The 23,767-nt window shown below is 40.8% G+C and overlaps 1 protein-coding gene across 1 annotated transcript in view; it reads left to right on the forward strand.

The window, feature by feature from the left end:
• Positions 1-23,767, forward strand: part of adgra1b (adhesion G protein-coupled receptor A1b) — a 414,503-nt gene that overhangs the window by 132,199 nt on the left and 258,537 nt on the right. Inside the window, exons 11-12 of the mRNA XM_079560565.1 lie at positions 3,677-3,838; positions 6,374-6,631. Of these exons, the coding sequence (XP_079416691.1) occupies positions 3,677-3,838; positions 6,374-6,631 (420 nt within the window). The remainder of the gene's footprint in view (positions 1-3,676; positions 3,839-6,373; positions 6,632-23,767) is intronic.

Below are 23,767 nucleotides of genomic sequence, written 5' to 3' on the forward strand. Positions count from 1 at the left end.
TAAAAATTAGGTATTTTCCTCCCCCTACATATTCCAGCAATGTCCTAATGTGTAGAACAAGCCCAGACCTGTTCACAACTCACTCAAAAAGGTGTAACTGTTACTGAATTTCCGTTATGCACGAGCTTAATATAGAAGGTGCAGTTACACGTATGACCTGAGGTAGCAGTAGTAAATATAAAATGGCCAACTTGCATCTAGCCCCTTTAAGGAATAGCAATGTCTTGCACAAATCACCGAGCAGTTTAAGAGAACATCACAGACAGTGAGCTACTGATGGGAAGTCGCTGGCTTGAAGGGATTTGATGCGAAGTTGGTCATTTTATACTCACTACTGCCACCTGTGGTCATATGCGTAACTGCGGCGTGCAGGATTTTGGAGGCAGTCGTGGTGAATACGTCTGGGCTCATTCTACACATTGGGACATTGCTGGAACATGTAGGGGGAGGAAAATTCATACTTTTTAAACACTGTATAGGAAACGTCTGTGTTCATTGAGGTAGGACTTCTTCTTTTTTTTAAATCTCAGAGCTATTGGCTTGTATCAAAAAACAACACCACCGAAATTAAACAACAAAAAAGTAGACAGGCTGTTCGTTCAAAATCTTTCTTCTTTTTTTGTGTTAGCCATTAGCTTCAAGACAAAAACACTGTAATGAGCACGGAAGTTTCCTCCAGTGAACTGTCAATCAGCAACTCACTGCCTGCATGTAATCTTGAGCTATTTATTTTTTTGGACACTGCTATTAACTCATAGGGAAATAACGGGACCGGAAGAGAAGCGCCTCCTGAGGATTCTCTCGAAAGTCACATGACCTTCACATGCATATAGACGCCACACTGTATTGTTCTTATAAAGCAGCCTCAGAATGGAGCCACAGAAAGACACACCTTCGTGCTTGGCCTCGAGTGAACCTTTTTGCCCTGGGCTTTTTGCGTCTTGGTGAAGGTCAGGCTTAGTGAGGAAACGGGTGCCGAGCTTATAGCCAAAGAAGCAAAAAAAAAAATCAATATGTGCTCCCTCCAGTGCAATTACTCACGACAGGGCGCGAGGGAGGAGATATTATTAGGAAGATGCTTAAACTTTTATCATTGCCCTAGCCGAGACAATACTGATGAGCCCACCCGTGTTCATCCATTAAAGCATAGTGAAATCGCTCGACAATGGGGGAAGTACAGTAAGTAAATAGAGGAGGGCCATCCCCAGGAAGTGATTATGCCCCGGCAGAGCTTGTAATCTAAATTAAATCTCACAGTAATGAATGAAGTCACCAGCGCCTCCCTCACCGTCCCGACTACATTATGAATTCGCCTGTTGTTTCCCGTGATTGATTGGAGAGGGTGCGAAAAGTCTGCCTCTCTATTCATGTACAAGCTTTTAAAAGGGATATGTCTGGCAAAAATACAAACATAAACTTCTAAAGCTTTCAGCCACGTTGTCCTGAGGGGGTTAGGGTTTAGGTTTAGGTTAGTGTTATTATTAGGAACGGCAAATGTGATGTCACCTGGGTTTCACTCGCTCCGTTTTGTACTGAGTTTGGCTGTTTGGCTAATTTCCTTTTCGCCTCTATGTAAACCCCTGGCTGTGTGAGTCCTTGCTTGGGTCCTTTCCCGCTCTGGGCTGGTTGCTGCTTCTCACTCCTGATTGGTGCGGTGCCGGAACACCTGCCATATCATTAGAACACCTGTTACAGCCACGCCTTTAAAATCAGGGCTCACCTGGTTTTGTGGCCAGTATACCATTAGTTGTGTGTCTCTTTGTTGTAATGTAATCCCAGTTGCGTTTTCTGTGTCTTGTTTTTGTTCAGCCTGTCTGTGACACTCGTACTTTTTGAGACACTTGTGAGTTGGTTCATGTTTTATTTTATTTTTTTATTTTTCGTTTATTACGGACATCACATGTACATTGGGCAAACCAGATGCAATGATTTTAGTGCGTTAGCAAAAGTTTTACAGCACCTGTCCATTAAAGCAACAACAGTGCACATTAAAACATGACATGCATGACACGCAAGTCATGACAACAGAAGAAATCATACATGTTAATCATTATTGTTATTTATGAGAACAATGTTGAGTGGATTTTAAGTAGTGTTTTAATTTAATCTTTTTAGTTTTATGTCTTTTGGTAAATTATTCCAGAGCCTGGCTCCGACAGCTGAGAAGGCAGACAGACCAAAGCTCGATCTGAACATTGGAACAATACAATCACCATTGGTTACACCTCTTGTTGTAGCTCTGTTAGTACAGTTTATATGCACAGCTAATTCTGAATGTGGGAGTGAGTCAGAATTCAGACACTTAAAAAATAGTTTAAGAGTGTTAAAATTCATAAAATTCTCGAAATTTAAGAATTTATACTTCTGTATAATTTCACAGTGATGCCAGTGTCGGGGTTTCTTGTCAAAGACCTTAAGAGTTGTTTTGTATAGAGACCATAAGAGTTTCAATGTAGTTGAAGAGACTTGGGACCAAGTGGTGGAGCAGTATGATAAGTGCGAATTTAGCTTATTTCAGTAACCTTGCTTTGTGAACATTTTGGGTTCTTTAGGTTTAGCTATAACGCGGTTCACCTTTCACGGCCTCGCTGTTTCGCGGATTTATTTTCAGCACAATTTTGCATGCTTTTTTACAGCGTATGAGCGCCATACCCACATTGTGATCTGCGTCCTGATTGGCTGGTCGCAGAGTGAGCCTCCTCTGGCTGCAGAAAGGATCTCTGTCATTGTCCCTTCATCACGTCACCGCACATCCAAGAGTCACAGCAACACAGGCCGGGCATGAGCGGGTCCAACTCCGCGTTTACTTCCTCTGCACATTTGGCACTCGCCTAGGCTAAGCACTCCTTCTGAAGCCTGAAACTGCTACGATAAAACGTTGGTCACTTGTAGCTACAATTGTCTCTTAGTTTGAATTAAGCGCACAGCGGAGACGAGAGCAGCTCGCGATGTTTCCATCCCCACGTCTGTAATGTGACATCTAGAAATCTTATTAGACAATAAAAAATCACACAGTAACACCAGGCATGAGGGAGAACCCGTGTGAACTGATGAGAAAAGTGTATACAGTGTTTTACTGCCTTAAAACATATACTAATACTTGTAAAAATACTTTGTTTATTGCGGGTTATTTTTATAGCGTAACCCCCGCGATAAACGAGGGAACACTGTATATTGTAAATAGCCTTAGTTTGGCTGTTTTTGTCACTACTTTTGTTCATATTTCCCCTTTTACAGTCCTTTTATTAAATTACAACTTCTAATCTAGCTGAGCCGGGTTGTAACAAGTTGCATTAATTTCCTCTGTGCCTGAAGCTTCTCTTCATTAATCATGCATTACCCCCTTATTATATACACAATTACAGTACCTGTCAAAAGTTTGGAAACACCGTTTGTATGTATTGCTATTTCTTTTTTATTTCAAGACTATTTACATTGTAGATTCTCACTGAAGGCATTCATTTATGATCCAAAGATGGTATTATGCTTCTGCTTTTGACTTTTTCTGGTTTTCACTGCACAGGACTGAAGAAGAGGACTTTATTTGCATAGCGCCTTACACAGACATGGTCACAAAGCGCTTTTACACGGGACACTTTTACATTCACTCCATACTCGGTGGTGGTAAGCTACGTTATTTTGAGTAACTCATCGCCTCTTGTCTGTGTTTCGGCAGCTCGGGGACTATATCTCGGACATTGCCAGCAACATGATGCAGGTGGAGGAGCACATTTTGTGGATGGCTCAGACCGAAGCGCGCGCCTGCACCAGGATCGTGCAGTGCGTGGAGAGGATCGCCGACCTGGCGCTGGCCACAGACAACCAGGCCATTTCGAAGGTATAACGAGAAATGTATATGTTGGAATACTGCATTTCATAAGAATACAAGGAGCAACTGTACAGGTTTATTTTGCGAAGGCACCTGTATTTCTTTTGGGATTAAGTTCTATCTTATGTCATTTGCATAGCGGTGTTGAGCAATTGTAGATCTTCTGTGCCTAAAGGCTATACCAACAACAATAGAAGTGACAGCAAATCCCTCGTAGTAATACATATTTGCAAATGCAATAGTTACTGCTACAAACCTTCACTTTTTATTTGAGTGAAATCATTTTTAAGTAGTTTTTGACAGTAGCCTAAAACATTATGTCAACTCTTGTATGGACATGACCTCAAAGTTTAAAGACAAAGTTTGTGGAGCATCGAAGCCAAGAACTGTCTCTTTTTTCCCCAAAATGTACAAACTTTATTACTATGGTCGTAAAGCTTAAGAGGAGCTGAAGGTGGCGTGAACTTTTTTTATTTTCCTCATTAAGCTAAAACCCTCCTTTTTCTCGGGAATGCCAGCGAAGACAAAGGAAATAGATGGAAAGCTGCAGAAACAGAGAAAAGACCCCATTTGTCTGTGTGGCTTTGTTCCCACTATCAGCCCGAGTCAAATTAACTTCTCATTACCCCCCGGCCCGAGAAAAGAGGTAAAGTGAGCGGCATTTAGTCTGATCATCAACCTTTGCCCCGGACGGAGAGGGTAGAGCTGCAGCTGGGCTCAGAATGAAAGACGCATGGCACCAACTTTTGGTTGACCATTTTTGACCAGAGATGTCCTGTAATAAGAGTAGATAGTGGACTTATAATTGGGGGCAAATTGCATTAGCTGTGCGTGATGGAAATGTCCGTGTGAGAACATGCTATTATTAGTGTTATATTTTTTGTTTGGCATTTATACTTATAGTTTGTTGCATTATCATTAGGGCATAAAACATATTCGAGTAGAGCTTCCCTTTAAAACTAAACCTAGACATGGCATGTGTATCTGTATGTAACGTTCTTCACACAAGAACACAGCCCAAAGTTCTTCCATAATTTACTTAACACAGTGGTATGAAAATATAATCAGCCTCGCAGTCTTCCTCTGCCGTGACATTTAAACAAGAGAAACAGAATTACAGAAGAATTACAAAGCTAAATGAATTGCATTCCAGTAAACCCCGAGTTTTAATACACAGGCCCCAAAGGCAGCTAACTATTTTCATTTTCTAACAATAATGGCCCCACTACAAGCGTCTTTTTCTGCTGATAAGGTTAAGGGCTACTACCTTTTGACTTTTCACGATTGTCAAAAGTCAGCTTGTTAACAATTCCACATGTTCATCCAGATCATTTAAATTCTGTTGCTCTCTAATCCCCAGCACAAACACTATGTTTAAGTAGTTAAAATCAATACATTTTGTCTTGTTGCAGAGTCAGTTTTGCCAAGAGTTTGTAAAGAGTCTAACTTCACACAGTATTTTGAAATGTAAATCTAATTAACTAACGTGAACTGTATATTTAGAGAGTTTACTCGATTACCTCGCACTTTCACACTCCGAGACAGTTAGAGCCTAAATAGCATTTTCACAAAGAAACAAAAGTTGGGATCAGACTGTCCTTGAATGGGCTGAGGGGGACCAGTGTTTGTGAAAGCAAAGGAAGAAGGTGTTAATCAGTCGGCAGGACCTGGATATCGCAGGCTACTTAAAGGAACAGGCCACCATTTTTACATCCGGAGATATGTTCTTACCTGAGTTTAGTCGAGTCGATATGTACCTGTCTGGTCTTTGTGCGTGCTCATGGAAGAGCGTGGTCGCTTCTAACTTCACCCCGGTTTGGAGAAATAGGAATACACTGGGAGAGGCCAAATGCTAACAACATCTTTGGTCGTTTTGTGTGACTGAGCGCACGCACAAGGACCAGACAGGTACGCATCAACTCTTCTAAGCCCGGGCAAGAACACATCTCAGTATGGAAAAACGGTGGCCTTTTCCTTTAACCTCACTACATAACCCCGCCTGAACCTGAAGCTCATGTTCTCCAGTTCGACATTACTCAAATCTAAAAGCTTCTCGACTGGAGAGCAGTGTTATATTATCATTAAAGCCAAGACCCGCAAAAGTGATCTTGTTGTCACTTTGTTGCTGCATTTTTGTCACATTATTGAAGCGTTTTTGTCATGTTTTGGTCTCTTTTTTGTCATGTTTTTGTTGCTTTTTCGTCACTTTTTTCATAGATTTTGTTTGTCATGTTCTCGCTACACTCGTTGTTTTATTGCTGCATTTTCATCACTTTTTGGCTGCGTTTTTGTCACTGTTTTGATGTTTTTTTTAAGCTTTTAGATTTGTGTAAAGCCAAACTGAAGAAAATGCGCTTGGTTCAGGTGGGGGTTAAGAGGTTAAGACACTATGTGATGGGAGCATAGGAACCCCCGCGGTGCTGAGGTCTGTGTGGGTGAGACATGTGGGGAAAATGTCCCGAATGGAGGAGAACATGGTGCCAGTGATCTCCTCAGATGCTCTCCCTCTGCGCTGGAAATTCATTCTCCATTCCGTCTCCTCAGGTGTCGGCAAACATCGCCCTGGAGGCCTTCCTGATCCATCCCTCTAACTTCCTGGGGCTGTCCTGTACAGTGCACCAGCGCCCCTCTCCGACACAGGACGTCCCATCACACGCATCCCACGGCGGCCGAGACTCGCGTGCATCCCAGGGCGACAGGGAGACAGGAAGAAGAGAGGACGCTACGGGAGAATCAGTGCTCAAATTCAAGTGCCACGCGATCAACAGCAGCAGCAGCTCAGCCACCAGGACGCTCCACAAGGTAGGGCCTAAAACTACCCCCAAAATATCCCCTACTTGTTCCTTCCTTCTATTTGGCTGTACCCCCAGACTGTGGCTTATTCAGTTGTGAAAAGAGTAGATCAGAACTTCCCCTTCAATCTGCTTCTGCTTCTGATTTTTCTTGTATTTGAGTAAGATCGCTCAAGAAATGATGGCAATTGGTCGAGAGAGCGCGTCTCAGTTGCCTCTTCGGCTCAGAGTCTCGTGCAGCAGGATATTTTGGGTTTCAAATTGAAGGATTAGCGAGTAAAAAAGACCGTATTGGCAAGAGAAAACGCCAACTGAGAGAAAGAAATGGAGCTTTGTACAGTAGCTCATGGGCACGCTGGAATGAATTTGGCGGCGGCTCGGACGAGAAGGATTACCGCTCGCCCTTGTTGCCGCCGGTTTCTTTTGGAGTACTTAACCTTGAAACGCAGGTAGTTGAAACATTAAACGAACAATGTTAGAAATCAGCGCTAACCGGTTGTTGAGTGTTTCACAGATAACAGCACAGCATGAAATAGTGTTGTAGAAAAGGTTTTTTAATCCACCAACTGCACTGGGTTGATGTGGAATTGAGGATGTTTTGCCGCTCACCACAAGAGGCTTCGTCAGCAACTAAGGCTGTACTCTTTTCTGTTCTGTAGTAATGGCATTGGCTGCGCCTATTTACAGGAGCTGCTTTCATCCATGACCCATTGTTTCGTTTTTACAGTAGTGGAATAAAGTTTGGTTTTGTCCTTCAATATATTGTAAAGACATACATTTTGTGAAAAGTATCACTGTGCATCAAATTATAACACATTTTTATTGATGGTAAACTAGCGGGCAAGTTGTCATTTATGTTACCATGACAGTATTGCTTCTTGAAAGAACCGCAGTTTGAGAACCACTGACGTAGGCCTTATAGATACAGACGGCAGCTCTGGAATCGGCCATATATGGTCATGTTTAAAAACAGTTAAGACAATCTTAACTTTCTCTAATTATTCAAAAACTACTTTAACAAATGCTGAATTAGGAATGTAGTTTTCTACTAAATAAAGATACAAAGACATGGAGAGCAGAAAAGTGGTTCAACAGCCCATAAATACATAAATAACGGAGAATGCTCACAGGACGCTTCATTTTAGCATCTTGCTAATGCTAATGGATAGCTGGTGCTAGCTACAACTGCCTTTTTTCACTTCTACTGAACAATCTGCTGAGAGAAAATATCCATATGGACCCGATTTAGACTTGACTTTATTTTTATGTGATAAATAAGTTTATATTTTGCCAGAAAATGGCTAAAAAGAGTGAAAAATTGTCTTTGTAGAAAGTTCATACTGTCTTCTTAGGTTAAGACTATTAAAGTTTTGTTTCTTATAGTAAGACAGAAGGTTTAGTTTACCTGCTTGACTACTTTCGATCACTTCCTGTGATCTTCCTCAGAAGCGACACCTGGTGGTGGAGGTGCCGTGTCGTAGGCAGCTTACATGGATTTTCCAGTCAGTAGGGAGAGCTTACGCCCCCTTCTCCAGGACGGCATCCCAAGTGTGGGATAAGGTGTACACTCCCTCGTCCCGGTTCATAGATGTTGGTGAAAAATTGTGTTTTCCAAAAGATTCTATTTTCCCCCTCGGCGAGGCCACGCCCCCTTCTATGACGAGATGCCGTCTGTATCTATTCACTGCTTGACCAAAAAAAAACGTCACTAACCATTCTGATCTGGGGTAGACCTGGTCAGGTCTAGGTTCAGCAACACTACTCCAGAATGACCAGGCTATTCCATCAATGGATTTCTTCTTCCCCAATGGCATGGGCAATTCAAGATGAAAATGACATGATTCATCACATTGACATTGTGAAAGAGTGATTCAGGGAGCAGGAGACATAATTTCTCCCATCATCAGTACAAGATCTTGGTGAAAAATTAATGCAACATCGGATCTTTTTGATTATTTATACATTTGTTGCCCTTTTCAAAGATTGTATTCATTGTACATAAGACAGGCTACCATTATTTACCATTGCTTGTTTGAACCATAGACTGTAAAACTAAGAATGGACATATTGTAGCCTGCTTCTTCCTGTTACCATGAGGAAATAGCGGCTGGCTCCGGAAGTTCCTTGCTCCTTTGGACTTTCTATTGAAACTTTGTTGCCCCTTTTAAAGTCAGTATTAAACTCCGGCTCGTCATTTTTACCTCCACGTGTTTGTCTTTATCCTTTCACTATTTTCCTTTTTTAATTTTTGCCCTATTCTATAACTCAGTCAAATCGCTAGCATGACTTGAATCTTGAGAGCTGTTGTAACATGTGAGTTTCTCCGCTGTGAGATCAATAAAGTCCTATCGTATCTCTTATCTTATCTTTTGACATTGCAGAACCTTATTGAAGCAATGTCATAGCGAATGCGTGCTGTAATTAAAGCTGCGACCTTTTTTCAGGCAGTGTTACGTATCAAAAATCCAATCACTGTGGTAGAAGTAAGCAATACCGTGTCATAATTACTCTTTATAGTCAAAGTTGATCTCTCCTTTTGATGAGCAGAAGATGGACAGGCGAAACACCCAATCAGACAGAGGCATGGCCAAACCGGATCCAAACAAGCAAGTCCTCCACATGTGAGGAATATTGGCTGCACTGTAACTCATGGGCACACCGGAATGAATTTGGCAGAGGCGCTCAAGAAGGATCACCACCATCCTAATGCCTGCCGTTGTCTATCCATCCCGCATCGGTGACACTTTGTTTGGGTTACCTGACGGGCCGTGCATCAGCTGCATGTATGCGGGGGTTGTATTCGGGGCAGGGCCTGCAAATCCAATGGTGATTTTGGAGTCAGCGAGCGGACCACTACCCGGTGATGGATGCTCCGGCCTTGCATTAATGTCGTCCTAAATCAGTCGCCGGCCCATCCACAATGACAAACGCCATCTTGAAACATGAGGGCCACTCCACATTTGCAGACAGCAGACAAAACAGTGACGCGGCCTGGCATTGAGGCTCTCAAACGCTGAGCTGTGTTTTAACAAGCCCGAGCGCACTGATGTCAGGATCGGACTGATGAAAGGCCACACTCGGGAATTAGCTTAAACATGGACATATATCCTGCATAATTGTGCTTTGTAAACCTCTGCATTGATATTCCTTTCACGTTTGCAAGTGAATCAATTTCTTTGTATAATAGAGCCCTTCATTAACGAGGACTGTGTAATTTCGCATCTCATTTTTGGTGTCATTTTTAAATACAGTCAACAGAGGCCAGGCGTGAACGGGTCTGACTCCGCAGTTTACAGGACTTTCTGTGGACTTTTTTTCGCCTCAGCTAAAGACACGCCTTCTGAAGCCTGAAACTGCTACGACAAAGCTTTGATTGTCTCTTTGAACACTCGCTCAGTGGAGACGTGTGCAGCTCATGATTTTACCATGCCCACGTCGTGCAATGTGACAACACAGAAGGCTTAATCGCTTCAAAAGGAAATTTGTATTAGTTGCAGACGTTTTGAGAATCATCCTATTTTCTTCTTTTTATATTTTATAAAGAAACCAGAAAAAGTTTATCCTATTTTCTTCTTCAAGGGCCAAAGCTATTAAGTTCCATCAGATGTTTGATTTGGTGGTGACATACTCCAGCGCAATAGTTGTTGTAGAGTCACCAGGCAAAACTTGTCCAATTGTTTTAAACCTTCTGTATTGCGTCTACCTGGATGATCGAGGTCAATCTGTGTTGGTTAAAAGCTCATGAAAGTGTTGGAGAGTGTAGGAAGGTACCGCATTACAGCTTGCTATGGTTGCCTTTCCAGTCAGCTACAGACTACAAGGCCACACTGCTTGGAAAATCCTCGGTGAACGGGAGCACCGCTCATTGCAGAGCCGGAACTCTGCCTTTGGCCAACAAGATTTTGAGTGATCCGTCACATGCTCTGTATTCAGAGTTGCCTTCGGGAAGAAGGCTCAGAGTCCCGCCCTGTAATCTCAACAGATTTAAAAACTCATTTGTCCCGGCTTGAATCAGGTTGTTGAACAAAATCTAAACAAAGCTGAAAGTGCCATGCTGAACATTGATAGGGGTTTGAATAACGGACAATGGACATAGTCTTGTATTGTACTCTTATAGAATGGGGCAGGCCATAGACACATAGACAACATATATAAAATGTTGTATATTTTATATATGTTGTCTATGTGTATTGATTGTTGGCTGCAGCATGGGTGAATAGCCCGACAAACAATAAAGTTTATCTTATTTTATCTTATCTTATCAAAGTTGCATTTTGTGTCCAGTGTAATGAAAAACACCAATGCTTTAGGAAGCAAAAGTCACTTTATTTCAACATACTCTTATGTATTGTGAAGCCTGAAGTATGTACCTTGTGTATACTTACTAGTATGTCATTCATTTGGGAACAATCCTCTTTTTATTTATTTATTTTTTGCTTGGGACCCACACATAATTACTAATGTCTCATTGGCATATACAAATATGTTTCAAGGTTTTAGACAAGGAAATTAATACATAATTAAGCCTTAGGTGAAGTTATTAAACATGAAATATCAGTGCAAAGGATACATGTTTATATTGGACCAAAATAGGACTCTAGCATGAGCCTTGCCCAAAGGAGATAACAATATTGCACTGATGCGTCCCAGTCTTGCTCCGCCTGTCCCGTGTGAGATCGTATCTGCGTGAATGAGTGTGAATGTGTGTCATGGAGGCGACTGTAATGTGTTTGTCTTCAGTGGGACAGCTCATTTCATTTCCTCTCCTCCTACAGCCACTGCCTGCTCTCACTGGTGTTGTCAGCAATTACAGCATTTAGCCACATCCCCGCTCCGGGCTGCCTGCAAGATCCAGGCTCTGTATCTACAGTATACAGTGGAAGCGAAGAGAGGTCAAGCAGCTCATAAAGAAAAATAATGCAGTTTCTCATTGTCATTGGGGCTTCGAGATTAATGTAGGAGAATGGACTTGATGTATACAAAAAGATTACTCATATTAGCCAGCCGAAGGTTTCCGTTTGCCAACAGCCTTTGTCCGTGGATCCAAAGTTCAGCACTTTGTTGTTGTGTCAATGCATATTATACTTTTGATAATAAATGTGTGGTTAATTAACTAAATGAGCCACCATCCAAATAACCTTTTGATGTGTTTAATGTTCAAATCTCCGTAAATTCAATAAATACAGCATCCATTTCGGCTTCCCCTCGACTGGGAAAAGGTAATCTAAAACAGTGGTTATTATAAGCCTCTTTCATGTGTAACAAATGCAGGCAGCACAGTTCCTGCTGCTGCTGTGTGCGGAGGCAGTGAAGGGGACATCCTGTTTGCTCGCGTTGATTTGTGGATACTTTGGGCTTCTTGCGTCTGTAAATGCGTATCCCGCCCCATTCCCCAGAGATGCTAATTTTCTGATGCACATCTCTAAATCGTACGCTTGGGTTGATAAGCACAAGACGCCTGCGCTGTTCTGGTGTGGAGATGTCCCAAAAATCACTGTACCGTTCTCCTTTTTATTGGAGTCTTAAAGCTTACACAGCAAAATGGTTTTAATGACTTCCACAGTGTTTGTCGTGTCCCCACATCCATTCATGGCATCGATAGCAGTGAATATGTGTTAAAGATTTCACCTAATACGTAGAATAAAATGTATATGTTGTTACAGATGTTGACATTACAGATATTTACTGGGAGCGGGACGTCTCCAGCTCGTGTCCATGGAGATGTTGACTAAAAGCAGGCAACTATGACATTTCAATAGGTTAAAGGAACAGGCCACCGTTTTTCCATACTGTGATATGTTCTTCCCTGAGCTTAGACGAGTTGATACGTACATGTCTGATCTTTGTGCGTGCCTGTGGAAGAGCGTGGTCGCTTCAAACTTCACCCCCATTTGGAGCTATAGGAATACATTGGGAGCGGCCAAATGCTAACAACATCTTTGTTCATTGTACGTGACTGAGGGCATGCACAAAGACCAGACAGGTACGCATCAACTCGTCGAAGCTCAGGTAAGAACATATCTCAGTATGTAAAAATGGTGGCCTGTTCCTTTAAGGTTAAGGAACAATTTATTGTCCCCCTAGGGAATTTTGTCCTCTGCATCCAAATCTATTCTTTGAGAAGACATTTTAAAAATAGCTTGGAACAGTGGAACCCAAAATGTTACACAGTGTGACTTTAAATCTCAATCTCTGGTTGTGTTGGATTTGAAATGGATTTGGATTTTGTTGGATTGTGAGACATTGTGATAAGGAAGTTAATTGAATGGTTTGTGTTGGTGTCATTTATAATCCTCTTCTCTAAAGTTGTCCAGGACTCCTATTATCTGTAAATGTAGAAACACTATTGAAAATGCACTACCATGCTAAAAAAATAACAACAATTGTAAAAAATGTGGTCAGTACTCTTGCCATATGGTAAGAAGGTCCCATGTCTGTCTGTAGTTTCCCCCATCAATCCAAAACATGTACGAAAGAAGGTAATCCAAGTTCCTGACCACAGTCGCCTCGCTCCTAACTGTTTGGCTTTGGAGATATCAAATGCAGGATGAGTCTTCAAACAGAAAAGAACTTGACTTCGTTGTTTTTACCACATTATTATTTTTTTTACTATATAAATGACCAAACGTTCCTCTGTCATATACAGTTGTGCCAATAAGTTTACACACCCTGCTGGATTTTGTGATTTTTGGCCATTTCTGAAAGAAAAATGAATGAAAACACACACACACACACAAAAAATCATTCATGGTCAGTAATTTTGTGAAGCCATTGTGAAAATAAAATGTGTGAACTCATTTCAAATCACCAAAATAATAAAATACCAAAATGACCCTGTTGAAAAGTGTACACACATTGTTTGTTCAGAATTAATAGCTTCACAACATCACTGGCCATGAGTGAAAGAAAAGTTTTTGTGTTTTCATTCATATTCTTTGAGAAGTTTATTGGCACAACTGTATCTATATAATCTCATCCTTGCCGTTTGACTTTATCTTCACAAAAAGCTTCTAATTACTTTTTTTTCTGGAGGAGAAGTCTAACAAATGGCTGTGTCTGTGTAATTCTTGGAGCTAAAACTAAATGGTGCGTTGAAGAGCTTTTCCGCCGAGCTGTACAATAAATGAGGAGTCGTGCTGAAATGCCTACCCGGAAAATTACTCAAATCGTAGCTACATCACTTGCATCTCCAGAGTTTGGAGCTGTTTTATCGTGGAGGTGGTAACTTTGACGTAGATGTAGGAATTATCAGATAAGTGACATGTAATGGTGATTGCAGGGATACTGATGATCAGCATTGAAACTGGTCAGCTTATTATATGATTAGGTATATTAGGTCAGGCTTACATGTAAGGTCTTGTCCAATATGCTTAAGTATATGCTTAAGTATTGGCTCGCAGCTAATGGCTAAAGGCTACATGTTACGATGCTTCGATAGGCTACACCGGTGCTGGTCCAACCACTAAAGTCAGCTCTCCTGTCATCCTCATCTCCAAAAACTGCAATACATCCAAAACTCTGCTGCCCGCCTCCTCACCCACACCCGGCCCAGAGAACACATCACCCCTGTCCTCCAACAGCTCCACTGGCTCCCCGTTCAATATCGTATTCAGTACAAGCTCCTCCTCCTCACCTACAAATCCCTCCATAACCTGGCCCCGCCCTACCTCACCGAGCTCCTGCAACAACCCCAACCCACCCGCCGCCTCCTTGGGGGGACCGAGCCTTCGCCATCGCCACCTCCACTCTTTGGAACTCACTCCCACAGCCCATTAGAAACTCTGACTCACTACCAACCTTCAAATCAGTGCTCAAAACCCACCTGGTCAAACTAGCTTTTTCCTAAACTCCCCTTTGTGTTTTGTTTTATCCCCCATGTAAAGCGTCTTTGAGTGTCCAAAAAAGCGCTATACAAGTCTGATGTATTATCATTATTATTATTAGTAGTAGTAGTAGTTCACAGCTTTGCTGGACAGCGGCATTTCAAGTATCTAACTCTAATTGTTGATGTTGCTTTTGTCAGACACTCCAGCACAGGGAGACCATGCGTTGAAACTTTTAGCCAATTCAATGCACTTTGACTCAGCTGGGCTGTTACATGTCGCTCTAGTTTGACTGCAAGCAGCCAAAGCAGGTCACTGACCATCCATCCATCCATCCATCCATCCATCCATCCATCCATCCATCCATCCATCCATTTATTTTATTCCACTTGTCCGTTGCCGGGTCGTGGGGGCAGCTGTAGGGGCTGCCCAAATCACATTGCACCAGCCCCTTTGTCTCCTCCTGCAGGTGGTGGGTCCACAAAAGGACGGCCTCATGGTTCTAACCGGGCCTGTTGGTCTCTCATAAGGGGCTTCTGAACCGCTCTTTGTCTGACCCGTCACCTAGGACCTGTTTGCCATGGGAGACCCTACCAGGGGACGCCGCCATGAATTGTGCCCGCCCAGTTCACATAGGACTGGAGAAGTCATGATAAAATCAGTTACTACACGAGAACAAAGCCGATTTTAGGCCGCGCAGAGAAACGGTGCAGTGTTGACATGTTGGTGCAAGTGAACATTGGACATTTTACACAAATCAATGTACTAAACATCAGATTTGACTGAACATTTTCCCTCGTTCTCTGTTTAAATGAGTGGGCTTAGTGTTCTAAGATAAGATAAGATAGCCTTTATTGATCTCACAATGGAGAAATTTACTTGTGACATTCAGCTCTTAGAAACACTCAGGGTGTGCAAATAGGCAGGAAATGTGAGGAAAAAAACAGTAAATAGTGATATCTTATATACAATGACTACCAAGGACTTTTGTGGGGACAAAAACTATAAACAGTAAAGAATAAGTAAATAGACTATAACAAAAAAGTTGTTTATAGTATTGTACAGACACTACTGGAAGTGTCTGTACAACAGAAGTTCCAAGACAAAAGTGGGCGGGATAAGGTGAATAGTAGGGGATATTTTCCCTCTGCATTAGACCCATCCTTCGATGCTTTGACACTAGGGTACCCCATAAGGAGCAGTGGGCGTCCTCAGAGCAGTGCCCGAGGACCCATCTCCAGATGTGGAGCCCGGCTGGTGGTCATTATCATCTGGCTGGAGGATTCACCTATTGTACATGTTTAAGTGTAGTGTGGGAAACCGGAGTGCCCAGAGGAAAACTACGCACAGAAAGGTCCTGTCTGGGTATTGAACCCGGGACCTTCTAGCTGTTTCTGCTCTAGTCAGACTAGGCGGGAGATTTGATCCCCTCGTTCATGTAATTGCAGTGGTTTCGGTGTAATTACAAAATATGCACAGCAACCTTAAAAATGTTCGCTAGACAGATGTGCACTGTCCCTGGACATATAATAGCAAACCGTATCACTGTTAGCGAGATGCAAGAAAAGACTGTCTAATTCTGTTTCCAGTTTATTTTAGATGCACGCTCCCCTCCAAGCGTGTCCCGGGGCGTTTCACACACTCACACCTTCAGCCCCCGTTTCCTCCACTGCTCCCCCCAAAGTCCCACCACGACCCGCTCCACTTAAATCATAATTGTTGAGGGAGACTAAAGTGGCTTTGACTGACTATAAAAGCTCTCTAATCGGCTAAAGCTAGCTCCGCTGTATGGCACTAAATCTTCCTTCACACTGCCCTGTCAGGTCATGTGGGGGAGGGAGAGCAACAGCAGTGCGGCATGTACTGTATCATTACATAAGAGATAAAGGTCACACTGTCCGCTATCATTTAAATCACTCTTATTGTGTTTAATAGTGGCCGTAATAGCTCAGTAAGAGCCATTCCCAATAACTGAAGGTGGTTGGTTCAATCCTAGAAAAGCATTACATTCTGCCAGTGTTTGCATGGGCATAACATTAACCTCTTACCACCCGCCTGAACCAAATGCATTCTGTCCTCTTTGGCTATTATGTAACACCTCATTTGAAAGCTAAGACCCACAAAACTGATCTTTTTCCTCGCAGTATTGCTGTGTTGTGTCACCTTTTTTATGTTTTTTATTTTTATTTTTTTATTTTTTTCATTTTTATGACATTTTTGTTGAGTTTTTGTGACATTTTTGTTGAATTTTTGTCTCTTTTTGGTTGAGTTTTTTGTCACTTTTTGCTGAATTTTTGTCACATTTTTGTTGAATTTTTGTCACATTTTTGTTGAATTTTTGTCACATTTTTGTTGAATTTTTGTCGAATTTTTGTCACATTTTTGTTGAATTTTTGTCACATCTTTGTTGGATTTTTGTCCGATTTTTGTTGCGTTTACATCCTTGTTTTCTTCTATTATTTTGTGGCTATATTCTTTTTTCCCAAGAAGCTTTTTGATTAGGGTAAAGCCAAACTGGAGAAAATGGGATCCGTTCAGGTGGGAGTTAAGAGGTTAAGGAATGACCAATTGAATAAAACATATTTTTATTTATTTCTGTATATATATTATATATTTTTTAGCTTTATTTAACCAGGAAAGTTACACTAAGATTCAGAATGTTGTTTTCAGGGAAATCCTGACCCCTGAGGGTAATGAAGGGTAGGAGAAACCGGGGCAGCCAGTGCAGAAACGGAGAGCACACTCTTCCTTCTTCCCATTCTCTAAGCCAAACCTCATTGGTCATCTGATTCTGAACCCGCCTTGTTGATGACACAAGCCATTACTAGCAGTTACAAACATTGCAGTTCTAGTTTCTAATAAGTTATAAATGTTTAACAATTACACTGTCCAAGATGGCTGCGCCCTGCGAAGTGCTGCAGTCTTAGGCATCTAATTTATGTTTTTTCTGTGTGAGTAAGAAACAAAAAGTAACACAGGAGAAGTTTGCGATGCCTCCGAAGAAAGCAGCAACGGAGGCAAAGATGGAGAATGATCTGGAGGAAATCCGTGAGTCTCTAAACCGTATGTCGGGGGAGCTAACGAAAGTGACGCAACAGCTGATGAAGCTAGCGGAACTTTTCGAAGAAGTGAAACAACTTAAAAACATCGTAAGAGAAAGAGACAAAACCATCGAGGAGCTTGAGAAAAGAGTAGACAATCTCGAGCAGTACACCAGAATGGAAGATGTAATCATTACAGGCCTTACCATTAAGCCCCGCTCTTACGCTAGAGCAGCTATGGAAGGCAGAAACATAAGTGAGGATGCGCACGCCGAGGATTTGCAAACGCTGGAAGAGCAAGTTGTGAAGTTTCTGGCAGAGAAGGATGTATACCTGGATCCGAACACCATCTCGGCATGCCACACCTTGCCACGGAAGGACAAGGCAAATCCAGCTATCATCTTGCGTTTTGCAAACCGCAAACATAAAACAGAACTCATGCGTCAAGGGAAGAAGTTAAAAGGAACATCAGTGTATCTGAATGATCATCTCACCAGGAAAACGGCTGGAATTGCCAGAGAAGCGCGTATCTTGAGAAAAAATGGGAAGATCAAAGCGACATGGACGAGGAATTGTAAGGTATTTATCCAGCTAAATGGGCACACTCCGGAACAAGCTAGAGTCATATTGGTAAGAGAAATGAAAGATCTTGACCAATTCAAATAATGCTGCCGATTCCACTGAGTATTCTTGCTACAACTCGAGAGAAACTAAGCCCTAGTGTTAATGGGAAAGAAAATTGTGTTCAGTTGGGAAAACATGGATGCTCACAGGTGATATCTAGCCTTATTATTATTTTTAGTTACGCAGCGGACGTTTCCTGGAGGAATAATTTAACACGAAGTACACCATGGATTGATGGATATTTTTCTGTTAGACTGAGGATATATGACTGTAACTCTGCAAATGGACAGAGCGTGTTCGTCTTACGTTGGATGGAAGACTTAAGTTTTGGGACATTTTTTTCAAAGGATTTAATGACAGAGAGCCTCTTTCCTATCAGCGGTTGTGCTAATAATATTCAGTGGAGTCGACAAGTGGATATGGATATTTTGATCACTCGGACTTTGGACTTTGGACTTGGGAGGACTGGGGACAAGGGGACTATGCTCTGGACTGGGAACCTTACGGGACATCTCGAAATGGACTGTAGTTTTCTGCGTGCGTTTGACTGTGTGCTGTGTGCGCGCCTGTGTGTGGTTATGAGTGTGTTGTCTGTGCATAAATGTGGATGTTTGCGCTGTGTGTATGCGTGTCCTGAGTGCGTGTGCGTGAATGTGTGCTCCATGAGCGTGAGTGGTCCTGTCTTTGGGTGTGTCCAACGCTATGTGCTTATGGTGGGAATGTGTGTGCATGACAAAACTAAAAAACGATGTATGACAGTGAGGGTGAATTGAGCGAAGTGGATGCTGACAACAGTGATGTAGAATATATAAATGGTAGTGAAGACACTCTGTACGATGATATAAATTATAGGACAAATGAGTTTGGCTGTGACATAGATCCGGATAAGCATTTGTTTAATAATATAATTAATGATTGTGACTACTATACTGATGAGCAATTTGGGTGCATTAATAGGAATGGAGCCTTTAGCATTATACATTTTAATAGTAGAAGTTTGAACAAACATTATAGCGATATTAAACATTACCTCAGTCAGTTTAATAAATTCAGTGTCATTGCTGTCTCTGAGACTTGGTTGGATGCAGATAGTTGCTGCGAAGTAGAATTAGATGGATATGAATTGCTCACTACCAATCGGATAAATAAAAGAGGAGGGGGTGTTGCACTATACATAGATACAGATCTGAGGTGTAAAAAGATCAGTAGTAAGTCAACCACCATTGAGGATGTTTTGGAGTGTATAACATGTGAAATTATTGTAGAAAAATCTAAAAATATTGTTGTTAGTTGTGTGTACAGAACACCTGGATCATGTCTAGATGTTTTCAACAAAAAAATTGACAGCCTTTTCAGTAACTTAAACAAGGTCCATATTGTGTGTGGTGACTTTAATATTAATCTTCTGAACCCTCAGAAAAATATAAAAACAACAGACTTCATCAATGCTATGTATAGCAATACTCTTTTTCCCCTTATTGTTAAGCCAACCAGAATTACCACGGACTCATCAACATTAATAGATAATATATTCACTAATCAATTAGCAAGTGAAATTACCTCTGGAGTACTTATCAATGACATCACTGACCATCTTCCTATTTTTAGTATTTTTAAACAATTACAAAATAATACAACCAAAATAAATGACTTCAAATTTGTAAGACATCGAACACCTGAAGCTATTGCTGCGCTTAAGGGTGACTTATGTGCCCAAACTTGGGAAGAAGTGTATGCAACTCCTGACCCTGATAAGGCATACAATGCCTTCCTATCTACTCTAATCCAACTGTATGACCAGCACTGTCCACAGAAAAAATATTATATTAAAAACAAAAACAGTCAGGATAAGCCATGGCTTACCAAGGGCATAGCTAAGGCCTGTAAAAGAAAACAACAACTCTATAGAGTACATCTAAAGAAAAGGACTAATCAAACTGAAGAAAGGTATAAAACGTACAAAAATAAGTTAACTCAAATAATAAGATTCAATAAAAAAGCATACTATCACAAGTTGTTAGAGCAGAACAAGAGTGATATCCAAGGTACCTGGAAGGTATTGAATGGCCTTATCAGGAATGGGAGAAAAAAGGAAGAATATCCAAATTACTTCACAGTGAATAAATCAATTATTAGTGAAAAAAAGGATATTGCAAATACATTTAATAGTTTTTTTGTCAGTGTTGGGCCTAAGTTAGCCAATGAAATTGTGCAACCAAACAATGCAAAAGAATTTGAAGAAAGAAACGTAAAAAATAATCCTAGCTCACTTTTCATTAAAAGTGTTAGTGAGAGCGAAATCATTGAAATTGTACATTCCTTCAAAGCTAAGAGATCAACAGATGGATCTGACATAGATATGGTCCTCGTGAAAGAAATTATTGATTTTATTGTCACTCCTTTCATGCATATATGTAATCAGTCTTTTATAACCGGTATCTTCCCAAGTAAAATGAAAACCGCCAAAGTAATACCTATTTTTAAAAGTGGAGAAAAGCAACAGTTTACTAATTACAGACCGATCTCATTACTTTCGCAGTTTTCAAAAATATTAGAAAAGCTATTTGTCAGACGACTTGATAGCTTTGTAGACAAGCATAACCTGTTAAGTGAACATCAGTACGGTTTTAGATCCAATAGGTCCACTTCAATGGCAGTCACCGAACTAGTAGAAAAGATATCAACATCTATTGAGAACAGGGAGTATGCTGTTGGAGTCTTTATTGACCTCAGCAAGGCCTTTGACACAATAGACCATTCATTGCTTTTAAATAAACTTGAAAGGTATGGTGTCAGGGGCCTAGCTCACACTTGGCTAAAAAGTTATCTAAGTGATCGAAATCAGTATGTACATATTAATAACATCAACTCAAAGGAGGAAAAAATAACCCACGGTGTTCCTCAGGGCTCCGTTTTGGGACCTAAATTATTTATCATGTACATTAATGAAATCGCTGAAGTCCTCAACAAATTACAATGTATCCTATTTGCTGATGATACCAGTCTGTTCTGTTCAGGAAAAGATCTCGAGCTGCTCTTAAATACAGTAGGAACTGAGCTTAAGATACTAAAAAAATGGTTTGATATAAATAAACTTTCCATAAATCTGCATAAAACTAAATATATTGTATTTGGAAACAAGGAAGTAAATAAACCGTGTCAACTCAAAATTGGGGAGGTAGAAATCGAAAGGGTGTATGTAACAAAGTTTTTGGGAATCAATATTGATGATAAGTTAAATTGGAAAGCGCACATAAATACACTAAAGACTAAAATTTCTAAAATTATTGCCATACTATGTAAAATTAAAACCTCTGTGAATCAAAATGCATTATATATACTGTACAATTCCCTCATCCTTCCATACCTTAGCTATTGTGTGGAAATATGGGGGAATACCTATAAAACTAACATACAACCTATCTTTTTATTGCAAAAGAAAGCAATTAGAGTGATCAGCCATGCAGAATACTTGGCTCCAACAAATCCACTTTTTATCAGACTAAATATCCTAAAATTGCATGATCTTGTTGATGTTTACACAGCAGTTGTGATGTACAAAGCTCACAATCTCATGCTCCCTCAGAGTCTACAGGAGATGTTTCAAACTAGAGAATCTAGATACAACCTTAGAGGAACTGATCTGCTACAGAAACCTCTGGCGCACAGTAATACTAAGAGGAGGTGTTTATCAGTTAAAGGCGTTGATCTATGGAACGGTTTATCTGTTCAACTTAAGGGCTCCAAAACTATTAAAGCATTTAAGAAAATGTATAAATCAAACATGATAGAGAAGTATAGAACACTTGAATGAAAACCATTAGAAGAGAAGTCGATCGAGGATACATAGCATAATTTTTGTTTGTTGAAGTTTAAGTTTTGTGCTTAAGTGTTACCATCGTTGGTATTAAAGAAAGTGTAAAATGTGTCATCTTGGGACACAGAGTCACAGTTGTAAAAGGGGTTAGGCAGAATAAGTCTTGGCTCCAGCCTAAACCCCTTCGGTCAGGCATCATTTAGATTTAAATCTAAATGTATGTGTTTTTCTTATTGTATAATGTCTTAGATCTTTGGAAAACATGTGACATGTGATTTAAATGTTCATAATGACCGAAGAAAATAAATTAACTAACTAACTAACTTCTTAAAAAAAAAAAGTCTGATAAATTGAAACCGCTGGATCTTCAACTCAACAAAGCTTTTGTTTCATGTGATTTTTGTTTGTCTTTTGTTTTCATAAAACTGACTTACTGAAAGAGGGGGTATTATGCTTTTTTCAGTCACATAGCACCAGTCTATATCACACTACAATGATGACCAAACCTTCTGTTGGTCTGTAAATGCAGTAAATTAGAATAACTGCCTTGTATAAAATTGCTCTTTCAAAATGGCTGTAGCGAATGTCCTGAAATAGGCCTCTGTCTCTTTAAGAACCTCTGACCCTTTCCGACACGCCCCCTCCACACTCTGTCTGTGGCATCAGTGGGGAGGGGGTTCTGTTGAGGAGCAGTGGTTGGTTACTCGGCTGGTGGGGCAGTATATATTACTGCCCCAAATGTTTTTTTTTATTTTTGTATGTGCAACTACGTTTAGAAATGCATTAACAGTATATTTAATCAACTTAAAAGCATAATGAATCATTCCACATTTAACAGATGTGTGTATGGTATTATATACAGTATATTGTTCTCGGTCAAAGTGTCTCTGTGCTTTGTTTCGACAAAACTCTTGTGCACGGCCAGCTTCGAGTGGAAGTGTTACAAAGTTTGCCCGTTGTCTCCTCTGTTCCTCGGATCGCCTCAAACACAGATAAAGGCGGCGGATTCCCACAAGAGTTACAACATGGCTCTCGTTTCGAAAAGACTGAGTAAATGTGGCAAAATGGACTGAGCCTGTGTTTACGCTCAGTCAAGGGAGAGGTCCGGCCGGAAGCCTTGCTTTTCTGAGCCAGTTTTATGAAATAGCCCTCAGGTCTCTTCCCTAGGGCTGTGTTTGACTGAAGCAGAGCCACATGACAGCTGCGCAGTCAGAAGGGAATCACTGCCAAATTATAGTTGAAAATAAATTAATGAAAGTTATATTTATTTTATTTTTGTTCATGCTAAAATATAAAATGGAGCGGAGACATAATGAACTATTCCAAAACAATGAGTCATTTGGCTGAATAAGGTTCCGGGCAGTGGAGTCGTGATGTTTAGAGAGAAGTTATCTCTCGATGAAAACAAACAAAACTTAGGGAGGTGTTCGGTTGTAGGTTCTGTTTGAATAAATACACTTCATAAATTAGAAGCAAGGTAAAAAACTCCCCAGTGTCTCTGGTATGAGTCATCTGGCTGTGTGCTGAATACTGGGAGACTGAGGTGGCTTTTTATCCAGCAAACAGAGACAAGAAAGAAGAAAGAAAAGTGTAAGGAAAATTCAGTCATGTCTGTGCTTTTAACATAACATAAATGGTATTTTCAGATTGAACCAAGGCTAATTCTGCTGTTTGAATGAGTTTTTAGTCATGGAAGTACAATGGCAGAGCCGCTGGAATATAGTTATAGGCATCTGATTATATGCTACAAATCCTTACGTGTAAAATCATCAATAGTTTAAAGCAATACTAAGTAACTTGTTTACCTTAATAAATCCTTTCCGTAGTCCCTCTGGAGGTAA

This window comes from Gobius niger (assembly GCF_951799975.1).
Source record: "Gobius niger genome assembly, chromosome: 7".
Classification (NCBI taxonomy): Eukaryota; Metazoa; Chordata; class Actinopteri; order Gobiiformes; family Gobiidae; genus Gobius; species Gobius niger.